This window comes from Sciurus vulgaris, assembly GCF_902686455.1.
Source record: "Sciurus vulgaris genome assembly, chromosome: 3".
NCBI classification, from domain to species: domain Eukaryota; kingdom Metazoa; phylum Chordata; class Mammalia; order Rodentia; family Sciuridae; genus Sciurus; species Sciurus vulgaris.
Genome location: NC_136463.1, coordinates 20575664 through 20597594, shown reverse-complemented (window position 1 = coordinate 20597594; position 21931 = coordinate 20575664). Strand labels below are relative to the sequence as shown.

At 42.7% G+C, this 21931-nt stretch overlaps 3 protein-coding genes across 7 annotated transcripts; 1 reads left to right on the top strand and 2 right to left on the bottom strand.

Annotated features, from left to right (window-relative positions):
• Positions 1-93: 93 nt before the first annotated feature.
• Positions 94-1001, bottom strand: COA3 (cytochrome c oxidase assembly factor 3). The gene is made up of 2 exons (XM_079133362.1): positions 748-1001; positions 94-461 (listed from the first exon to the last, which is right to left on the bottom strand). The coding sequence occupies exons 1-2, from the start codon at positions 959-961 to the stop codon at positions 355-357; spliced, it is 321 nt and encodes a 106-aa protein (XP_078989488.1). The 5' UTR covers positions 962-1001; the 3' UTR covers positions 94-354.
• Positions 989-9813, top strand: CNTD1 (cyclin N-terminal domain containing 1). Of its 3 annotated transcripts, none has more exons than XM_079133359.1 (7): positions 989-1504; positions 4743-4818; positions 5261-5435; positions 6373-6535; positions 7105-7249; positions 7887-7983; positions 8541-9813. In XM_079133359.1, exons 1-7 carry the CDS (start codon positions 1336-1338, stop codon positions 8709-8711), a joined length of 996 nt encoding a protein of 331 aa, XP_078989485.1. In that variant the 5' UTR covers positions 989-1335; the 3' UTR covers positions 8712-9813. The 3 variants fall into 3 exon arrangements, with proteins under 3 accessions (XP_078989485.1, XP_078989486.1, XP_078989487.1); XM_079133360.1 differs by having other exon boundaries at positions 994-1192; XM_079133361.1 differs by lacking the exon at positions 4743-4818 and having other exon boundaries at positions 1415-1504.
• On the bottom strand, positions 9527-21627 carry BECN1 (beclin 1). Of its 3 annotated transcripts, none has more exons than XM_079133357.1 (12): positions 21494-21627; positions 21097-21225; positions 17859-17926; positions 16539-16597; positions 15565-15655; positions 15322-15458; positions 14984-15178; positions 13759-13905; positions 12359-12508; positions 11597-11657; positions 11004-11146; positions 9527-10295 (listed from the first exon to the last, which is right to left on the bottom strand). In XM_079133357.1, exons 2-12 carry the CDS (start codon positions 21221-21223, stop codon positions 10127-10129), a joined length of 1347 nt encoding a protein of 448 aa, XP_078989483.1. In that variant the 5' UTR covers positions 21224-21225; positions 21494-21627; the 3' UTR covers positions 9527-10126. The 3 variants fall into 3 exon arrangements, 2 of the variants coding, with proteins under 2 accessions (XP_078989483.1, XP_078989484.1); XR_013762786.1 differs by having other exon boundaries at positions 10245-10295; positions 11004-11168; positions 21494-21516; XM_079133358.1 differs by lacking the exons at positions 17859-17926; positions 21494-21627.
• Positions 21628-21931: the final 304 nt, after the last annotated feature.

Genomic DNA, 21931 nt, shown 5'->3' with positions numbered 1-21931 from the left:
TTTCCCATTTCAGGCTCTAACACTGCACAGAACTGCCACCCCCCCACCCCATAAGTTGGTCCTCTGGAAGATGAAGGAGGCTAAACCACAAAGTTTGAGAAAAGCCAAGGTTGTATACTCTCAAGCAAGGAAACAAATAAAAAGGATTCACCGTACACAGTGCATAGGATAGGGGCAAGATTCCATTGACAGTGGCCAAATGCACAGTCTCTGCTTTCTTGGGTTCAATAACGATCCAAAGTCAGTTAAGTAGGCCAGTGATGCTGTGCACAAGCAATTTCTACAGGCTCATGGAGTATGATCCATCATGTAAAGGGACTCCACCAGACTGGAGATAGGCAATGCCCATCCAATTCAGGGTCCTGATGCCCTCGCAAGAGCTCGGGCTCTGGCAGCTTTGGCCTCGTCTTCCAGCTCGTCAAGGAAACGCTCCTGGGACACCGAGTAGAAGGTGTAGCCATCTGGAGAGGTGGGTTCAGGAAGTTACTTGGAATACAGACATTCCCTTCTCCTATCACCCGTTATTCTCCCAAATGAGTGATTCCAGAGTCCCAAACTCTGCTTTTTTTGAACCCTGACCTCAACAACTCCCTCATTATTCCCAAATCACATTTAAAGAGCACCTGAGAAATAGAAAGGCTGGTATTAACCCTATTTCACCCAAACATTAAATGCCTGGTTCGGTCCTCCCACACGCTTTTATTCCCCTGCCCGTATCCCTATCTGCGGTGCAGCCAGGACGGATACAAATTGCTAACACCAGGGCCCCGATGCCCAGGCCGGTCACGATGTTCCGGGTCCGCCGCTGTGGCAGCGTCTTCTGCCACTGGGCAAGTTGCACCTGCTGCATGAAGTGCAGTTGCGCGGGAGTCAGTTTTTCCCGAGTCGGGTCGATGCGCTGAGCGAAGGGGGCCTTTCCATTCTTGGAATCCAGAGGATCACCAGCCCCCGGCGCCGCCATGTTGTCGCTCCGCCCTTCGCAGTCCCGAGGCGCGGGGCTCACTGGGAAAGTAGTCCTTGCCCACCGCCGGGAATGCTGGGAGTTGTAGTCCCTATTCACTTTCCCATTGCAGAGTAGCGGCGGTGACCCTAGAGGAAGGGCCGGAATGGCGGGAAGGGGCCGTGCTTTCTGATTGGCTGAGGGTCCCGCGGCCGTTGGAGCAGGAAAAGCTGTGGAGAGCTCGAGGCTGTGGTGGGAAGCGGGTTTTCCTCAGACTTGAGGCAGGGACAAACATTGCAAGGGGACGGGGAACCTGGGGTGTGCTGAAGGCTTCCGAGAGAAGCTAAGTTTATGGATCCAGGGAACTGTCCCAGGGCCCCCAAAGGCTTCTGAATATGGACAGACCTGTGAGGCCAAGATTGAACTCCCTCAGTGACTTTCAGTTTGGGGCTGTTGCCACAGAAACTATTGAAGACGCCCTGCTTCATTTGGCCCAGCAGAATGAACAAGCAGTGCAGGAGGCTGGGGGACGGATGGGCAGCTTCAGGAAGACCCGGATCGTGGGTGTGGATGCAGGGCCGGGGAGGCGCCTTTGAGGCACTAACCTTGAGATTCGTTTTATTTTATTTATTCAGGTTTTTTTTTTTTTTTTTTTACTTTGTACCTGCTTTATTGCCAGGTGCTAGGGCTGTAGTGATGAACAAGATGTACCCGCACCCCACCCTGCACTTCTTCAACATATATAGAGTACTTAGAAACTGCCTGCCATAGAAAGAGGAAATAGAGAGGTGGCCCTTGCTCACAAATTATGTGCAATCTTCTGAGGGATATTTGGACAAATAAATGACTAGGTACAAGCTTGGTTAGATAAGTGACATAAGAGATAAACAAGCTTTTACAGAGATTGAAAGGAAGGATGGGGTAATAATAGAATTAAGAGGTGGTCTAGGCATTGTGATATTTGAAGTAGACCTTAAAGGAAGGTTGGTTGGTGAAGGTGGAGGAGGGGGACAGCCTTTCTACCAAAATGGGATAGCGGGAATAAAGTGAGGGAAGCTTAGGATGTGTGGGGATACAGAGTAGCCCACCAGTCAGAGCTCTTGGAAGAGTAGTTGGATTTAAGACAGGTAGTTTGGTGACATTCCATGTAGAAGTTTGAAGGTCAAGGGAAAAAAAGTTTATACTTGATTTAACAGGAAAAGGAGAAAATGTTGACGGTTTTGAAATAAGGTAGTGGTATGACTGTAACTTTTGCCTTGGCAAAAATTATTTTGGATGTGATGTAAAGGATGGATTTGACTAGAGAAAGATGGGAAGTAGGCAGATCAGAGGCGCCTCTGTCAGTAATCTAGGCGAAGGATGGAGAAAATGACAAGGGAGGATGAATTAAAAACATTTCAGAAGCAAAATCTAGGGTTCTTCCCTAGGTGAATTAAAAAAGTGAAGAAGGAAAAGATGACCATACGAAAGGGTTGTGTCTCAGAGACTGGGAGTATAGTGGTGCCATTAAGAGAAACACACACACACACACACACACACACACATACACACACACGTGCGCGCACAACCCAAAACCAAAAGAGGAGGAACTGACTTTGAGAAAAATAATTGTTTTGGTTTTGGATCTATTGAGTTTATGGTACTTGAAGAACATCTAGAGGAAAGTTTCTTGCAGGCTGTTTTAAAAAGCAGGTCAGGGGCTGGGGTTGGAGTCAGTGGTAGAGCACTTGCCTAGCATGTGTGGGGCACTGGGTTCGATTCTCAGCACCACATATAAATAAATACAAAATAGAGGTCTATCAACATCTGAAATTTATTTAAAAAAGAAAACATGCACAAAGTAGGTCAGAACTAGAAATAAAGGTTTGCAAGTTATCTTCAATGATATTGTTGAAACTGAGGCAGAGCATGAGCGTGTAGGAGAAAAGAAAAGCAGGTCAAGGACATTTCCTTGGGAAAAATTTTGTGTTCAGGGAATTAGAATAATATGAAGAGTTGTGACGGAAATGGAGAGGTTGGGGATATAGAAGCAAAAGTTCCAAGGGACTTTTGGAAGCCAAGAGGAGAGTTTCCAGAAGGATGATATTCTGCAGGTTCAGATGTCTTAGGAATATCAACAGGAATGAAGATTGCAAAAAGGCCATCCTATTTAACAATTTGGACATATAATTATTTCAGCAAGTTGGGAAAAGTAGAAGCCAAATTGCAGAAAATTAGCCAGTGATGAAGTGGAAGCAGTGGGTGTGTAAGAAATTCAGCAGTGATGGGAAGAAGAGAGAGACTGAGCTTGTGATCATGGAAGGGGAGCTTCTTTTTATTTAATAGACCTGAGTGTGTCTGTAAGCAGAGGAGGTGGATCCGGTATTGAGGGAGAAATGTAACCATCATCCATTCCTCCTGAGCCAAGCTGTTTTCTTGGAAAATTAAAATGGAAACCAGAAACGAATGCTCAGATGATTCAGACCAAAACCAAAACAAATGAAACAGCTGAGTGTAAACATACACACACGTGGGTACACATGTGTGTGAGCACACACACACACATCCCAAAACTAAAACTAGCTAGTAATACACAAAAGTCTTTTTTCTGAATTGCTCAAACTAATTCTGTTCTTCATTGGACATTGCTAGCAAAGCTGTAGTCGCTATAACGATAAGGTTTTGTACATGTATGTATGTAGTGTCTGTTGAGTAGATTGATAAACTGTTCTTCTGTCTTTTTTAAAAAATATTTTTTCTTTTAAGAGTCAGATTTTTCTCTAAAGACAATTGATAATCCAACTACATGTACACAGATTGAGCATCCCTTATCCCTTATCTTTGAGTGCCAACATAATGCTCAAAAAGTTTTGGAGCATTTCAGATTTCAGATTTTCAAATTAGGGATGCAAATATTCCAAAATCCAAAAAGCCCTGAAGTCTGAAACCCTTCTGGTACCAAGCATTTCAGATAAGGGAGACTCAACCTGTACTCTTTGGTCATCAATGTTAACAGTTCTTAGGTCTATAGATTTCTTTGCTGAAAATGGAAATTTACGCTTTTTTCTACCTTCTAATGATATTCAAGCTAAATAGAATTCTATTGGGGATATTCTTTTAAAGAGTGATAGGACTAAAATCTTGCCAAGTGCCTTGGTCTTCTCACCTTCCTAGTGATTCCTTCCCCCTAAATTGAACTATGTGCCTGATTTAGGGAATGTCTCTTTAAGACAAGTCATTCCACAGTAATAAATTTGCTCCTGGGGAGAGGTTCAGCCACCATAGATTTACCCAACAAACTGATGGTGGAGAGGTAGTGTCCAGCTGTAAGGTGAATCGTGTTTGTAAAGCAATGGGAGTCCTCCAGAGGGTGGTTACTAAACAAACAGTTTTATAAAACTATTGACGCTCCAGGAGGGACCTTTCTCTTCCCTGCCAACATTCCACCGAAAACAGAATATAGGGGTTAGGGTTTTTATCCATCCGAGAATCTTCCTTGAAGCTGAAGGTTCCCAGCATGATGTAGCTGGTATGTTTGTGTATAACTGGGTGAGGCCTTTATCAGCTGAGACCCACAAGAATGCTTTTGGGCCACTGAGGGGACTTGTGAAGCCCATGACTGAGTCAGCCTCCGTTTTGTGCCTCTGATCTGCCCTATGGCAGCAAAGAAAACCAAGCTCAGCTTTGGTTGTTTCTATCTCATTTTTCTCACCTCTTGACCCTCTTCGCTTAGCCCCTTCATGGCCTTTACACAACACCAAGAGTTCACAGAGTGATTTGGGTTGCATTTTGTAAATTAGGCTCTTCTTTCCTGTTTTGGCAGAGTTTATTTTTCTCCTGTCTGAACAATGGTGTTTGGAGAAATCCGTGAGCTATCAAGCTGTAGAAATCCTAGAAAGGTAAAACCCTGAGCCTTTTTGAGTGGTATTTCTCAGAATGGCTAATGTACCTAAATCTTAAAAAAAAAACAACAAAAAAACTAGTTGCCAGCCAGAGTGGAGGTGCATGCCTGTAATCTCAGAAACTTGGGAGTCTGAGGCAGGAGGATGGCAAGTTTGAGGCCAACCTCAGCAACTTGAGATTGTCTCAAAAAGTACCTCAGTGGTAGAGCACTCCTGAGTTCAATCCTCAGTACTAGAAAACAAAACAAAAATACTAGTTGCCTTATTCTGAAGCCTCTGAGTACTCTGCCCCTTACTCTTACACCCTTTCTCTTACACCCTTTCTCTTTTACTTGCAAGTATAAATTTCTTAGCCAGCACTTGATACCTGAGAGGATAAAATGAAGCATAGTTTGAATCACAGTGCAGATTCTTTCCTCTCCCTTTCCCTTCTTTGCAGGTTTATGGTTAAGCAGGCAGAGAACATCTGCAGGCAAGCCACAATCCAGCTGAGAGGCAATGAGAAGATAGAGTCTGAGAATTGGAAGGCTCTGAAAGAGCAGCTTTTCAATAAGTTTATCCTTCGTTTGGTGTCATGTGTTCAGCTGGCCAGCAAACTTTCCTTCCACTACAAAGTAAGGAGCTGGGGTAGTTTGTGGGCACCTGAGTGGTAGAAAGAAACCAGCTCATTGAGGTGACTGAGAAACCAGCTCCTAGGCTAGGTGGTACTACTTATGTGGAAATTCCAGAGTATAATTATGTTTCCTAAGCATACCTCCTAAACACACACACACACACACACACACACACACGGTCACATCAAGGTAGTTATTAAATAACCTGAGGTTCTGTTCCTGAAGTATAATTGCTGGACAGATGCCATCATTCACACAGGTCACCTTTCCTCCCCTTGGATTCAAGGACAGTTTGCATAAGATGCCTGATTTGCCAATACATCTATCACCATTTAAGGAAAAGTATTATAAGAGGATAAAATGTTACCACATTACTATCAGATGTCTGTGCAGCCAAATACATTTGTTCAGCAAATATTTATTGAGTTTCTCCTATGGCAGATGTTGCACTAGGTACCATAACTACAACAATAAAAATATTACTTGTGCTTTCAAGGAATGTATTATCTAATGAGAAAAGACAAATATACACATAGGATAAAAAGGTGCTATGATTAGTATAAATAACAGAGGGCTGGGACTGTACCTGATCGGCCTTGGAGAGTTAAGGAAGTGTATTTAGAGAAAATGATTTCTTGAAGTGGGGATGGGTGGCAGATGAGTGAGTCCCAAGAAAAGAGGGTACACAGTTTGGGAGGGCAGTGAGAAGAAAGGGAGGGAAGGAAGGGAGATCTAGGTCCAGGAAGCAGCATGGTGAGTTTGGGAACTGCAAGCAATCTGCACAATAAGCATAGAGTTTAAGGGACAAATACCAAGAGGGAAGACTGGCAATGAAGGCATGGGTTGGGCTGTGAAGAACTTAGTACATTCCGCCAAAATATATGACCTGTATCCTGACATCCTTCTCTCCCTCCCTGTTTTGTTTTTCTTTGCTCAGATAATCAGCAACATTACGGTCTTGAATTTCCTCCAGGCTCTGGGGTATCTATACACTAAAGAAGAACTGCTGGAGTCAGAGCTTGATGTTTTGAAGTCCCTGAACTTCCAAATAAATCTGCCCACTCCCCTGGCATATGTAGAGATGCTTCTTGAGGTTTTAGGTACTTCATTGTGTCAAGAAATGTGGGTTGGAGATTTCCATAGAAGGCAATAGAAATACGTGCTCCGGGGTGTGGGAACAGCAGGCAGAACTTGCCAATGACGTGCGGTAGGAAGTCTGACATTGTCTCTAAATGACTGAAAAAGGTGCTCCCTCCAGCACCTGATAGGGGAAGTAGCCAGAGGTCTCAGAAATTGGTTTCTGTTTGGACTCACTAGGTACTTTTTGTGTGTGTGTGGGGGTGGGGGGGGGGGTTTGCCCAGGGCCTCATCCTTTCGAGGCAAGCACTCTACCACCTGAGCTACATCCCCAGCCCAGTACTTTCTGATTGCAGGAGCAAACGGTTGATTTTATGGGGACAGAAGATAAGATAGGAACAAATATACTATAATTGTATATATACTGTAGATGGAGGTTTCTCTACCTTTGTCCTTTGCAACTGACCTGCTTATAGAATGTAGGAACCAGGAAGCACAATAGTAGCTAAACAGCTCTATGTCATAAGACAATGGTCATTATAATTAGAGAACATCTACTTAATGCTTCCTGATCTGCTCACACTCCATCTAGGATACAATGGTTGTTTGGTCCCAGCCACACAGCTGCATGCAACCTGCCTGACCCTGCTTGACCTGGTCTATCTTCTGCATGAACCCATATATGAAAGTCTGCTGAGGGCTTCAATTGAGAACTCCACACCTAGTCAACTCCAAGGGTAAGTAACTCCTCTAGGGTAGGTTCCTTCTAGGAACAAGGAATAGGGGACAGATCACAAGAATCTGTAAATGTGAGGAATGGAATTACTCTAGTAAGGCATCTAGCCCACTGAAAACCTACACAGGTTACCTGGTTCTCATTAACTTCTTATATCTTGTTTGGATGCAGATGACTGAACCCAATCAGGAAAACTCTAAAAGCTTTTACTTCTGGATTTAAATTACTTCAAGTAATTAACTTTCTTTCCTATGTCTTTCTTTATAGCTGCTTATAATTTTAGGTTAGTGGACTGACTGCTTTTATAGTTACTTGGGGGAAAAAAACAGTCATAAGGTTGTAACTTGGACAAAAGTTTTTGATTACTGTAAAGTCAGACTGGTTAAAGGCCTTACAGATACATTTGTTAGGGAGACAGATGGAACAACAAAAGGCCTATAAACCACTCAGACATGAGGGCATGTTTTAATCCCAGTTGAGTTGGGGGAGAATAGGGAAGCAGGTCAATTAGCTACTACTTGACCATTTCCTTCTATGTTTTAAAACATCCAAGATGGTCAACATAAGCAAATTGTAGTTTAAGTTGGAAGATCAAGTTTCTTTCTAGCTCCAAAATTAATATGGTTTTAATCACTCAGGGAAAAGTTTATTTCAGTGAAGGAAGACTTCATGCTGTTGGCAGTAGGAATCATTGCAGCAAGTGCTTTCATCCAAAACCATGAGTGCTGGAGCCAGGTATGCATCACCAAGCAGGACCAGCATGGTCAGAATTAATTTAATAGAAAGCATTTCTCCCTTGGTTAAACAGAAGTTAACCTACAAAAGATAGGTGGCAAGACCCAGAACTAGGGTGACTGAACAGGATCTAGGAGGGAAAAAACTAAGGCAGGATTGAAATATTTTCTCCTCTTTTCTCTCTTTAAAATTGGAAATAGATGCTCAAGTTCAGCATGTTCATTTCATAATTCCAACCTGCATGTTTAAAGTCTAGTAGTACACCTTCCCTCAAGAAGAAAATGTCAAAGCCCAAATATTTATATTTCACAAAATTTGTCTCCAGCAAAGGGCTATGCCCAGCAGAAACTTTCCATGCCCAACACTATCAGGGCGCATCCTAATGTAATTTGGCCATTGGCAAGCATTGAAATCTGGACTTACTTTTCCCTGTAGGTTCAGAGAAATGAAAAACTTTTTATATTTGGCTTAAGAGATCATCCCAAGCAGTGTGTGTGTTTGTATATGTGCACTAAACACATTATTTAGTAATACAAAATCTGTCTCTATTTGTGAAGGTCGTGGAACATTTGCAGAGCATCACTGGCATTGCCTTGGAGAGCATTGCTGAGTTCTCTTATGCAATCCTGACTCACAGCGTGGGAGCCAACACTCCAGGGCGACAGCAGCCTGTTCCTCCCCACCTGGCAGCCAGAACTCTGAAGGCTCCTGCTTCCTCTAACACATGAGGCAGGCCGAATCCACCAAATATAAACAGCCTTTGGTCACTGTACTCATCCCTCCCTTTGTTTACTTTCATACTCAGAGTACAAAAGTTCCAAGTCTCTTTTGAACTGTATTTTGTATTCCTTTTTTTTTTTTTTTTTTTTTTATAATAGGGGTTGAACATAGGGCCTTGTGCATGCTAGGCAAATGCTTTTCCACTGGGCTACCTTCCCAAGCCTTTTTATTTTTCCATTTTGAAAACAGGGTCTTTCTGAGTTGCCTAGACTGGCCTCAAATTTGGCAGTCTTCCTGCTTCAGCCTTCCAAGTAGCTGGATTATTGGTGAGTGCCACCACATCTGGCTGTTATCCCAATTTCACGCACATTTTTCAGTGTCAGAGTCAGGGTGGATAAGAACGTCCTTTTTGTCATATAAGCCTAAAAGTGTCAAAGAGCTTGGAGGAGATAGATTAGTGAAGTTGGTTCATTTTTGTTTAAGAATATATTCATGGCTTTTAACTTAATTTCATTAATCGGGACTATAAGACAGAGAGATTAGCATAACCAGAGTCTCAAAACAGACTATCTGGGTGACCTTGACTGAGTATCAAAGAGATAGTATTTATTTCCCCTTAGTTTAATGTCTCTGTTCTGTTATTGAAGTCTACACAAACAGGGCTTTCTCTACAGCTATTTTCATTATTGTTTTTAAAATCTAAAACCAAACCTTCTCTAAGCATGTTTCAAAAGAATTTACACATACCTGAACTTGAATTCAGTTCTCAAAGAATACAAAGTACTCTATTTTAGTTAAACAAAAATCCAACAGTACACCTCTGGACAGTTATTAGACTATAGCAAATATTTTATTACAAATAATTAAATTTCTCCATAATGTCTCAAGCAGTATCAAACACCGTTTTATAACTCTAACACAGAGCAAAATAGGCATTCAGTACTTGAACCGAGTGAGAAGTGTTAAATTTCAAGCTTCTGATCATATCACATGGTGACCAGGCAAAGCTTAGATGTCGTTTTCCAACTGTGCATTTCAAACATCTCATCGTCTCAGTGGAGACAAAAGCTTATATTTCATATTTTAAGTGCAGGAAGCTGAGAGACGAAATCCAGTGAAAACACATCAATCTCAGTTCAACTCAAAAATAAAATCCAACTTAAATTAGTTTTTCAGGGGTAGAGGGAAGAGAAGGCATGGGGTTAGGAGCAAAACTGTGACAAGGGCTGGTAACTATACATGGCATGTTGTAGCTCTGGAAACTATCTGTCATATGATATTTTAAAATAAAGTGGCTTTTGTCTCTTTTGGTATTGTAAACATGTGCTGTTTAATATTTTCCAAATTTAAAACTTTTTTTTTTTGCAAACAAAACAGAATTTAAAGCCTTTAAGACAAATATCCCCTTAAGAAAAAAGGAAAGTCATTTGTTATAAAACTGTGAGGATACCCAAGCAAGACCCCACTTAAGATTCGTCAGCATGAATTTGAGAGCTTTTGTCCACTGTTCCTCAGAGTTAAACTGGGTTTTGATGGAATAGGAGCCACCACTGCCTCCTGTGTCTTCAATCTTGCCTTTTTCCACATCCATCCTGCAGATGGACACAGCAGAACTCATTAGTAACTGAGATCCAAGTTAAGTCAGTTCAAGCAAATGGACAGGGACTTGATCATGGGACCATTCACGTCACCTTATCTAATAAAGAACTCCTGGCAAGAAACGGTAGTGTATTTTGGATTTGCTTGAAAGCCAAAAATCAAGAAGGCTGTCACAAGAGCCTCATTGTCACTGTGGAGTACAGAGACAGGACACACACCCAAACACATGAGAAGCCAGAAGCAGGGGTTAAGTGAGGGTTACAGTACTGTTTTCCTAGGCAATTCCTGAACTCATGGAAGGCAAAGGAAGGCAAAAGAAAAAAAAAATACTTGGTTTTAGGGTGATAGCAGTGGTTCAACTTTCCTCTCTTGAACTAGCGTTTCCCCTATTAACCGGCTCCTCCAAATCTGACCCAAAGCATTCCTGTATATTTCCAGAGGTTTCAGGGAAAAACCTTCCTGAAATCAGGCTTGAGGTTTCTGCCAAGAAAATCTCCAACACCAACAAAGACGACATTCTGTTACTACCGGGACAAGGGGGTCACACTCTCCTGCTTGCAGTGTTAGATCAGTCTTGCCCATCAGTGTCATGTGACTCTGCACCATGTTTTGCTTTCCCCACATTTGTATGTTTTCCCTATCCCTCAATTCTGTTTAACTGGGTCCTACTACAAGTTCATTCAGTACTGGGGGACACTCACCTGTAAGGAAGACAAAACCGTGTTTCGCCTTTCTCCACCTCTTCTTTGAATTGCTGCACACAGTCCAGGAAAGCCACCATTGCATGGTCAAACTTGTTGTCCCAGAAAAACCGCAACCCCCCAGAACAATATAATGGCAGCTCCTGTCCAGGAAAAGAAAACATGCTGGAAGCCAAGAAAGTCCAACCAGAGATTGTTCCCAAGTCCTATCAATCTCTCAAGTCATGTTCTGTCTGTATCCACTGACAACCAGTTTGGGGCTAGGCTATATCTTCCATAACCTTGAATAAATACAATTAACAATGCACCTAGAACTACTTCCCCATAGGGGAAATGTACTTAACCTCTACCTCATAGTGGTTTCGTCTCCATCCTAATGCATACATTCTCCTCTGATATGCCCACATCCCTTCTCAACAGGTTTTAAAAACCTAATTTTTCTCTATAAGCCCCAAAGAACTAAGCCTGAACAAGACATAGACTCTTTGATTAGCTCAGTGTAAGAAACTGAATAATACCAATATCAAACTAAACCATTTTGTTAGGAGGAACAAGAACTCTGTTCCAGTGAAAAAGGAGGCCTCCCATAGTACCTTAGATTTGTCTGTCAGAGACTCCAGATATGAATGATTTCCATAGGGAACAAGTCGATACCTAAAATCAAGATGCAGACAGAGATGGACATAGGACTCCTAAAGAGTAATGGGAAGTTGCAGATTTTCAATCTGCATCCTACCCAAGGACTCCTTTTATTATTCCCAACCTTCTCTCTGACCCTCCCCCATAGATCCATGTTTAAAAGACTTTTGTTTACTGAAAAAATTACATTTATTATTTACTAGCTGGGTGCTTTTCATGGACTAATATATGTTTTGGTTTAGAATTAAAAAACAAAAACTAAGGTGGGTGCAGTGGCACATGCTTATAACCCATGCTACTCAGGAGCTGAGGCAGGATGATTGCAAGTTAGTGAGATTCTGCCTCAAATTAAAAAATAAAAAGGGCTGGAGATGCAGCTCAGTGGTAGAGCACTTGCCTAGCATGCGTAAGACCCTGGGTTCAATCCCCAGTACTGCAAAACAAAAACAACAAAAAACTGAAACTCTTGAGGGACACTAAGGCTCTGGAGACTGTAGGTTGGGGACCACTGCTATAGTCCTGTAGCTTGATGATTGCTTTATCAATGGAAAGAGCCCTGTGATAAAGGAAGAACCACATGCAGACAGAGCCTCCACCCACAGAAAATTCTGTCTGCTGGCAGCAAAGACTCCTGCTACAGTAGAGAGGAGTAGCAGGTGGGAGACACAGATTATATCAAAGACACTCCACACCCAAGGAAGGACTGTGTTTCTTACCTCTGAAATTTCAGACCCATCTTATTGGCCAGGGCATGAAGCAGCAACACTGTCTGACCCCAAGCAGCATTAATCTCATTCCATTCCACAGGAACACTCGGCAGGCGACCCAGTCTGAAGTTATTAATTGTGCCAAATTGTCCACTATGCCTGTAGAGGAAGGCAAAAAGGTGGAAGGAAAATACAGGGATTAATAAAACTGAGACTTCCCACTCTCACCCCCAAATCAGCATAAATCTCTCTCCTTATCTTCAGATTCATATATCCAACCACTAACTGGCATTTTAAATACATGCCCAAAACTTGAGTCATCACCTTTCTCCCAGGTGCTCAGATGCCAAAGCAGAACCCTGAGTGTCACACTTGAATGCTCTCTCGGTTCCCTCCCAGCAAAACCCATCAAGCTCTCTTGATTCTACCTCCTCAGTCTCTTAAATCTGTCCCCTTATCTCTAACTGCTCTTATGTCTACTTCTCTCCAACCACTCTTTTTCTGTCTAGATTCCTACTGACAAATTTCCTTAACCTATTTCTCCCAATCATTTCTCACGTTGTAGGTAAAGCTCTCATTACAAATAAAAATGCAATTATGTCACTTCCTCACCTAAAATGCTTCAATTGCTCCCTCTGCCTTTTGGATCAATTGGAAACCCCTTAGTGAGGTCCACAAAATCCTTTAGGAAATGGCAACTGTCCAGTTTCATATCCAGATACTCACCCCTTTACACTCAATCTTTAGTCACAATAAACTCCTTTCATTTCTCTGAACTTACACGGCCTGGTTTCTGTTTTTTTTGCACATGATGTTCTCTCTGCCAGGAACAACGCTCCCTCTGCAGACATCTACTTCACCTCTCAGCAAAACCATCAACCTCTAGGGAAAATTTTCCATGCTGCCTCCCTGAATTGGGTTTAGTTCCCTCAACATCCTGGGTTTACCTTTTTCATACTGTACTACCCTTGCCTACTATTTATCCATCCCTTGCACCAGATTATAAGTAAACTGGAGGTAGACTGAATATTGTCTGCTGTGGTCTTTCTGGAATAGCCCCTACACACAATAGACACGTCAACGGTTACTAGCTAAGTGGATAAAACATGAAATGAATACATGACAGACCCTGGGGTAAGAAATTATCAGGAAGCTGACCAGGTTCTCACTTGGTGGCTAGAGGACTCAGACCCCTCCCATTCCTTGGATGAGTGAGTACCACCAAGATCTAGAATTCTAAGCCCTTGATTGTGCATATCCTATCACAAGGAATGACAGAAACCTAGCTGGGGTGAAGATGACCTACAGTCCCTCTTTTGGGGGAGATGGACACCATGACTTCGCCATCAACAGCTAAAGTCCATGGTGGCAGTGCTGCCCAGACATGCCTCAGTCTCAAGCCTCATTACCAGATATGGAAGGTTGCATTAAAGACGTTGGTTTTCTTCAGCTTGTCCAGCTGCATCTGGGCATACCGCATCTGGTTTTCTACACTCTTCAGCTCATCATCCAGCTCTAGCTGTTGCCGTTTAAATTCACTGTATTCCCTCTGATACCTGTGAGCAGCCAAGGGGGCCATTGAAGATTGTTAGTTTGGGAACTGGTTTCACTCCCATCATAACTCTGAACAATTTACTCTCGTGATTAAAATTACATTTAGTTACAGCATTTTCTATATTTGGCATAGATTCCTCTCAAAGGAACATACATGCCTTAGCTATTTTACCCAAGAGGGAAAAAAATGTAAATGAAATTCCAGCTGCCCATATGTGCAGGTGGAAGAAAAAGACTCTTTTTAACTAGACCAAAAAAACCTCTATTATTTCTGATCTTTTTCAGAAGTGAGGTGAATGGGTTAAGACTGGCTTCCCTCATGAATTGGCATTAATTGGCCTCTATAACTTCCCTTACACATTTGATTATCCTTTAAGTAGTTAGTATACACCATTTCCAGTGAAACTTGTTATATCACTGTGAAAAATTGACCTTTTTTCTATTTCCTTTGCTTCCCCAACGCTGTATGTCCTCCACCTGACAAAGGGTTCTCTCAGGTCAAGAACATCCATGAGCCAGGCATGGTAGCATATGCCTGTAATCCCAGCTACTTGGGAGGCTTAGACAGGAAGAGCTCAAGTTTGAGGCCAGCCTCAGCAATTTAGCAAGACCCTGTCTCAAAACAGAATTCAAAGGTCTGGGGTATAGCTCAGTGGCAGAGCACCCCTGGGTTCAATCCCCAGTACCACCACCAAAAAAAAAAGAAAGAACGTCCATGAAATTTTTGATGTGGGAGGGAACAAATGTAGGTGAACAGGCTCATCTTTCCAGATGATGGATGCAAAGTGTTATTATCCAACTAGGCCCATTCCCTCCAGGAGAGAGCCAACCAGTGTTCTGATGCTGGTACTCTCTAGCCAACACCCTTTTCCCACTTGATCATGCTGACTCTTCATATGTAACTTTCCAAACAATTCTCTAGAAACTGGGCCTGGAAACAACAAACAGGATCTGCAGCAGACATGCTGCCAAATGACAGCCTGACTACAGTTTACAAAACTAATCAGACATATTCAGCTGGGAACCCTTCCCTCTCCTGGTGCCTGGAGGGCAGGAAGACAGAACAGGGTGAGCACTCACTGAGCTTCCTCCTGATCCAGTCTCTCAGCCTCAGCCTGGACCTTCTCCAGATTTTCTGCAACTACCTTGCGGTTCTTTTCCACATCTTCCAGCTCCTGGATCAGCCTTTCCTCCTCTAATGCCAGCTCCTTCAGCTCTCTCTGTAGTTGTTCACTGTCATCTTCATTCATTTGCTCTAGGATCTCCAGACAGCATCTACCGAGGATGCAGGCAGAATACACTTACCAAAGGAACCTGTTGTTCGGTGTGTCCTAGTGCAGGAGGGGTCTTGGGTAAGGGTTAAATAGTCTTCCAGACCCGGGTCTTAGTTGCTGGGCCCTGGCTCTGGAGGCACTCACTTGTAGTTCTGACACTCATTTTCAGTGACATTAAGCTGAGTATCCAGCTGGTCTAAAAGAGTATCTGTGCATTCTTCACATAGTGGGTGATCCACATCTGTCTGGCCCGACATGATGTCAAAAAGGTCCCCAGTGACCTGGAAATACCAGAGAGTTGGGGTAGGTCCTCCTCTATAATATCTGCCCAATCAAACCCTCTACCAATCGGCTCAACTGCTTGACATTGGAATGAGGCCAACTTGCCTTCAGTCTTCGGCTGAGATTCTCCATAGTGCCGCCATCAGATGCCTCCCCGATCAGAGTGAAGCTGTTAGCACTTTCTGTAGACATCATCCTGCAGACAGCCCCCCGCCCATGGGCCACATGAGGGAGCAGAGAGGTCTCCTCCACCTACTGTGCTGCCAGTGGCAGAGACTCTCAAGCACCAGCTGAGGGGCCTCAAGGTGCACACCCATCCCTAACCTCACTTCCCAAGGGTACCCCTCTTGCAAGGGAAGGTCATGCTGGTCTTCCACAGCAAAAGGTTGGCCTGGATGGACTAAGGAAGGAGAGGGAACACCAAAAACTGATATATGGCCAGGCGTGGTGGTGCATACTTATAATCCCAGTGACTCAGGAGGCGGAGGCAGGAAGATCACAAGTTTGAGGCCAGCCTCAGAAACTTAGCAAGACCCTAAGCAACTTAGCAAGACCCTATCTCAAAAAATAAATAAATAAAAATAAAATAAAAAGAGCAGCTCAGTGGGAAAGTGCCCCTGGGTTAAACACCCAGTACCAAAAACAAACAAATGAACAAAAAACAAAAACGCAACAACAAAAAAACTGATATGTGACTATAGTAAAAAAGGAAGGAGAATCAAGAATGACTATTTTTTAATATTACACTCCTTGCCAGCAACCTTTACTTGCTGCATTAATGAGAACTAAGGACCTGAACACCTAACAACATTTGCTATTTTAAATCTTCTCAAAAGCCCATCTCTTAAGTAAATCACTTCTTTAATATTTCTCAATTCTTCACATTTAAGCTACTATCCCTTCCCACTGTGTGAACATGAAACACTCCATACTGAGCTAGGTATGAGGGAATACATTCTTTCTAGAAAAGCCAAAGGCTAGGTGATGATTCATTTACATCACCTAGCCCCAGGTCTCAAGTTCTGCCTTCAATTAAAATTCGACTAGCAAGGAACGAGGGACCAAAGAGTGGTAGGCACCTGGCTGGGGGGATGAATCTGCGAGAGACACCATCCTGGCGAGTTTCAATAAATGGCTCCTGGGAAAGAAATAGGTGGGCATTAGAATTCTGGAAGCTTAGAGGTGGAGTCTATTTCGCAAATAGCCTCAGAACTATTTGGTTTCACCCTTGATTGACAACCACAAGACTTGATAAACTACTAAGACTTAAGAAATGGGTATTATCCAGTTAATCCTTATATTTATGGACTAAGAAAGGACCTATGATACAGATAAGCCCCATGTCCATTTGACTGCTTTTTTTTGGGGGGGTGGGTGGGGAACAGCATTTTCTAATGATTAATTTTGCATTTTCTCAACACTTACCAATCAGGGGTAGGGGAAAAAATACCCTAAATCATGGTACAAGGAAAGAGATCAGACTGCAATGAAGTTTCTCAGCAAAGACAAAAATGGATAATTTATATATTCAGTATTTCCATACCATTTATGTGATCATCTTATGACAAACTACTGACTTCAACTGCCAGTCCCACTTGCTTCTTTGCTGAAGGATTCCTCTAGCCCCTGGCCCCTGCACTGCCTGTAAAGGGTCCCAGCCAGAATTAGAAGCCTTCATCCCACCTAAGGTCAGCCTGCCTTCAGAGACTGGTAACAGTGGGTGGACACTCAAGCCCTCTTGTTACTCAGGCAGGATAAGTCTCTGGTATGTGTTCGATTCCACCTCACAGGATGGAGTTCCAGGTACCCACAGATGTTACTGGTTTGACCATATCCCCCTTCCTTGTTTTCTTTTGCTTTCACATTTTGCATCCTTGCTTCCTACTGGAATTTCCTGGAATATGTTTCCAAATAAATGACTTGTACTTAAAAAAAAAAAAAATCTCATGACACCTGTCTTTGGCAATGCAAATTATCACCAGCATTATCAGAATTTAAAAATTAAATATTCTATAACACTGACAATCATTTCTGACTAGGGTAATCATACTCTCATGAACGGGGAAGAGTAGATGTGAAAAACTAACTAGAACAACAGATGCAAACCAGGAATTCCCTGGAATGACCTACGTATCACCTCAGTAACTTTTAATCATACTTCTTAAAGGATGCCTTATTCACTAACCCTATAACCTTAGGAGTACTTCGGTACCTTCAATGATTCAAAGTGGACTAATCACACAGATTGTCTCTTGTTAACCAGACATGATAACCCCCAAAGACTGGGAGCTCTTTGAGCACAAGTACCCTGCAGAAACCCAGCCTGTGCTTTCATATCAAATCTCCCACTTAGTATATTTATTGTATGAGGAAGATAGGGGAGAAGGCACATCTGTTACCTCTCCTGAGTTAGCCTCTTCCTCCTGGGTGTCTCCTGGTTTTGCCTGGGCTGTGGCAAGTAATGGAGCTAAGGGCAAGGAAAATACTGAGTCAGAAACAGTCTTGTTAAAGCAGGAGGGTTTAGGGAAATATGGCAAAAGAATCTAAAATACCCTCATCATTACCCCCACTCCTAATTTTTTCTTAAACTACTATTTACACACAGAAGGATTTCTTTCCCCCTTTCCTCATTAAATCAGACCAAAGAAATGTTAAAATTTTAAAGGCATAAAGAGTATCATGATTATTTTTTGGAGTCCTTATTTTTCAAAAATACAGAAATATGTGTAACTTTTGTATGTTAGGAATATGCTTCAAGATAATTCAAGGTGGGGAGGAATGGATGGGGCTGTAGATGAAACATGATTAAATATGTGTTGACAATTGTTGAAACTAGGTGATGGGTACATAGCAATTCACTATATACTTTGACATTTTCTATCATAAGTTAACATCCTTGCTGCCTGCAGTAGCACACATCTATAATCCCAGGAGGATTATAAGTTTGAGGCCAGCCTCAGCAACTTATCAAGGCCCTAAGAAACTAAGTGAGACCCTGTCTCAAAATAAAAAATAAAAAGAGTTAGGGATGTAGTTCAGTGGTAGAAGTGGTAGAGCACCCCTGGGTTCAATCTCTGGTACCGCAAAAAAAAAAAAAAAAAAAAAAAAGGTAATATTCCCTTCCCCCTAGAATAACTGGGAAAGAACATGTGGGAACTTTCTGAAAGATAAAATTTTTCCACATTGTAATGATTGTAATTACCCAAGCATATCTATTTGTCAAAAATGTACAGCTAATATATACACAACAGAATCCTATTGTCATAAAAAAAGAATGAAATCCTATCACTTGTGACAACATGAATGTAACTGAAGGACATGATGTTAAATGAAATAAACCAGATATAGAAGGACAAATACTGCATGTTCTCACTCATGTGGAATCTAAAAAATTTGATTCCATAGAAGTTGAGAGAAGAATAGTGTTTACTAGAGGCTGGAGAAGAGTAGAGGGAGGCAGCTAGAGAGATGAGGAAAGGTTAGTCAACAGGTACTAAGTTACAGCAAGACAGGAGAAAAAAGTTCTGGGGTTCTATCACAGTATAGTGACTACAGATAACAATAATGTACTGTATATCTCAAAACATTAGAAGAAAGGATCTTGAATATTTTTGCCACAGAAAATGATAAATGTTGATGAAGATAGATGTGCTTATCCTGATTTGAACATGGTACCACATAAATATGTCAATTAAAAAAAAAAATGTAGATAAAGGGTTGGGGGTGTAGCGCAGTGGTAGAGTGCTTGCCGAATATTGTGTGAGGCTTGCCTAGCACTGGGCTCAATCCTCAGCACATAAAAATAAATAAAATAAAGGTATTGTGTCTATCTACAACTAAAAAAAAAAAATTTTTTTTTTTAAAGTAGGTAAAAAAAATGTAGATGCTGGAGGTGTAGCTTTGTGGTAAAAAATGTACAGCTAAACCAGGCTTGGTGGTCCATGCTTGTAAATCCAGCTACCTAGGAGGCAGGACAGCAAGACCAAGGCTAGCCTGCGCAACTTAATGAGTCTGTCTCAAAATAAAATATTAAAAGGGGCTGGAAAAGGGCTGGGGTTGTGGCTTAGTAGTAGAGCACCTGCCTAACATGTGAGGCACTGGGTTCGATCCTCTGTACCACACAAAAATAAATAAATAAAATAAAGTTTTTTAAGAAGTGCTTAAAAAAAAAAGATTAAAAAAAGGGGGAAAGGGGCTGGGAAGCCAGGTGTGGTGGCACATGCCTGTAAACCCAATGATTTAGGGGGGTTGAGGCAGGATTGCAAATTCAAGGCCAGCTCAGCAACCTAGTGAGACCCTCAACAACTTAGTAAGAATTTGACTCAAAATAAAAAATAAAAAGGACTGGGAATGTAGCTTAGTGGTCAATTGTCTCTGGATTCAGTCCCCAGTACCAAATTTTTTAAAAGTTGGGGGTGGGCAGGGGCTGAGGGTGCATCTCAGTGGTAGAACACTTGCCTAGCATGCTAGAGGCTTTCAGAGGAATCCTTAAGATCCCACACCTTATCACACACACATGGAGCTAAAATTTGTACATTTTAATGCATGATTAACCTTTTAAAAGTGTAAAAAACATATTAAAAGAGAGATGAGAGGTGAGAGAAGGTATAGATCTGGGTCCAGTGTCTCAAGCCTGTAGATGCTGCTACTTGGGAGGCTGAGGTAGGAGGATCACAAGTTTGAGCCCAGTTGGGAAACTTAGCAAGACCTGTTCTCAAAATAGAAAAATGAGGTAATAATAATATCTAACATTTACTGAGTACTACTTGCCCAGCATATTCCTAAGTATTTATGTGCTTTGTCACATATGATCTTTACAACTATCTTAGGAGGCAGTTTTACATTTAAAAAATTTAAAAAGTCCAAGGTTTAGAGAGGTAAAATAACTTGCAAAGTCAGGCATGGTGACATACGCCAGTAATCCCAGATTCAGGAGGCTGAAGATTGCAAGTTCCAGGCCATGCTGGACAATTTATGCAGACCCTCTTAAAATAAAAAGGGATGGAGATGTAGCTCAGTGATAAAGTGCCTCTGGGTTCAATCTCCAGTACTGGGGGAAAAAAGTTGTAAAAAAGCCATTCAGCGCATGACAGTCAGGATTGAAACTCAAGCGATCTGACTCCAGACTCATGAGCTTAAAATGCCTATTCAATCTTCTCTAACTTCATCTTGCTTTTTTGGACGTTTGAGTCTCTATTTGTCCACTTACCAGGTGTTGGACCTCAGGGACGTCACTTAACCTCTCTAGGCCTAAGTTCCTCACCTGTAAAATGATGCAATGATGGTACTTCTCCATAGGGTTGAAGAAGGGAGTAAGTGAAGTAATACATGTAATGCACTTGATGTAGAGCAAGTACTCAACAAATGCCATTTATTATTATATATACATATTCATTTACTCTGAAACAGCAGGAGCAGAAAAATAAGGACCTTTGTTTTGTTTCAGAAATCACGTCAGAACTCTTTTATGTTCCCGATGAGAAAACAGGGAGCCAGAGAGATGAGAGATGATGTGACTTTTCTAGATTCACATGGCGAGACTAAGGCAGTCTACACAGACTGTCACTACAAGACCTGTCTCGAAAGCTGCCCACTTTTCACGTTCTTGACCACCCTCTTTCCACGGGTCTTGCTGACCTGTGAGCTCTTGGATGGTAACACGGTCCAGGATCTTGAAGCTCGTGTCCAGTTTCAGAGGCTGGCTGCAGCGCTGGCACACGAAGCTCACCTGCATGGTGCTGCTGGACGTCTTAGACCCCTCCATCCCTGCGGCGGTGGAGAGATGTTGTTAGGCAGAATCTGCGCCCTTGAATCTCCAGCCCCGGGATACCCCCAGTCTTGGTGATCGTGGTGAAAGGGGTAAATCCTGGTCCGCGCCGTTCTCTAAGGAGCGGTCTATCAAGTGGACCTGCTTCCGGGGCAGCCCCGGCAATGGCAATTCAGAGGCCAGGGTCAGGGAAGAGGCTGCAATAGAGGCCGTTCGGGTTCTCCGGCTCCTTTCTAAGGTCCCAGGTCAGGCCCCAAAGCTCTTCACCTCGGGACCCGGAGCCTGCCGCCCAGGTCTGCTCTACCGCGGGGGCACAGTAGCATCGGGTCTGTCCCGGAGCGAGGCCTCCCCAACTGCCATCGCCCAGCCTTCAGCTACTTCCTGGTCCGCCAGCAGGCGACTTCCGCTAGAGAACGGATGTGATGCCAGAACCGTGGTCGGTCCTGGTCCGTAGACTTACCCTCCCGGCAGCGGCCCCCAGAGTCTGAGCCCGGAAGAGCAGCAGGTGTAAGCAGGTGTGACTAGCATGCAGGGGAAGGGGGAACCCTGGGCTGAAAAGAATGTGGAGGGTCCACTCTTCTCTCATTCTATTCTGTCAAGATTTGTCACTCCCACGGTTCATTCAAAAACAAAACAAAGATTAAAACATTTTTATCTTGGTGCAGAAATAGACGGATCAATGAAACAAAATAGAGTTCAAAAATA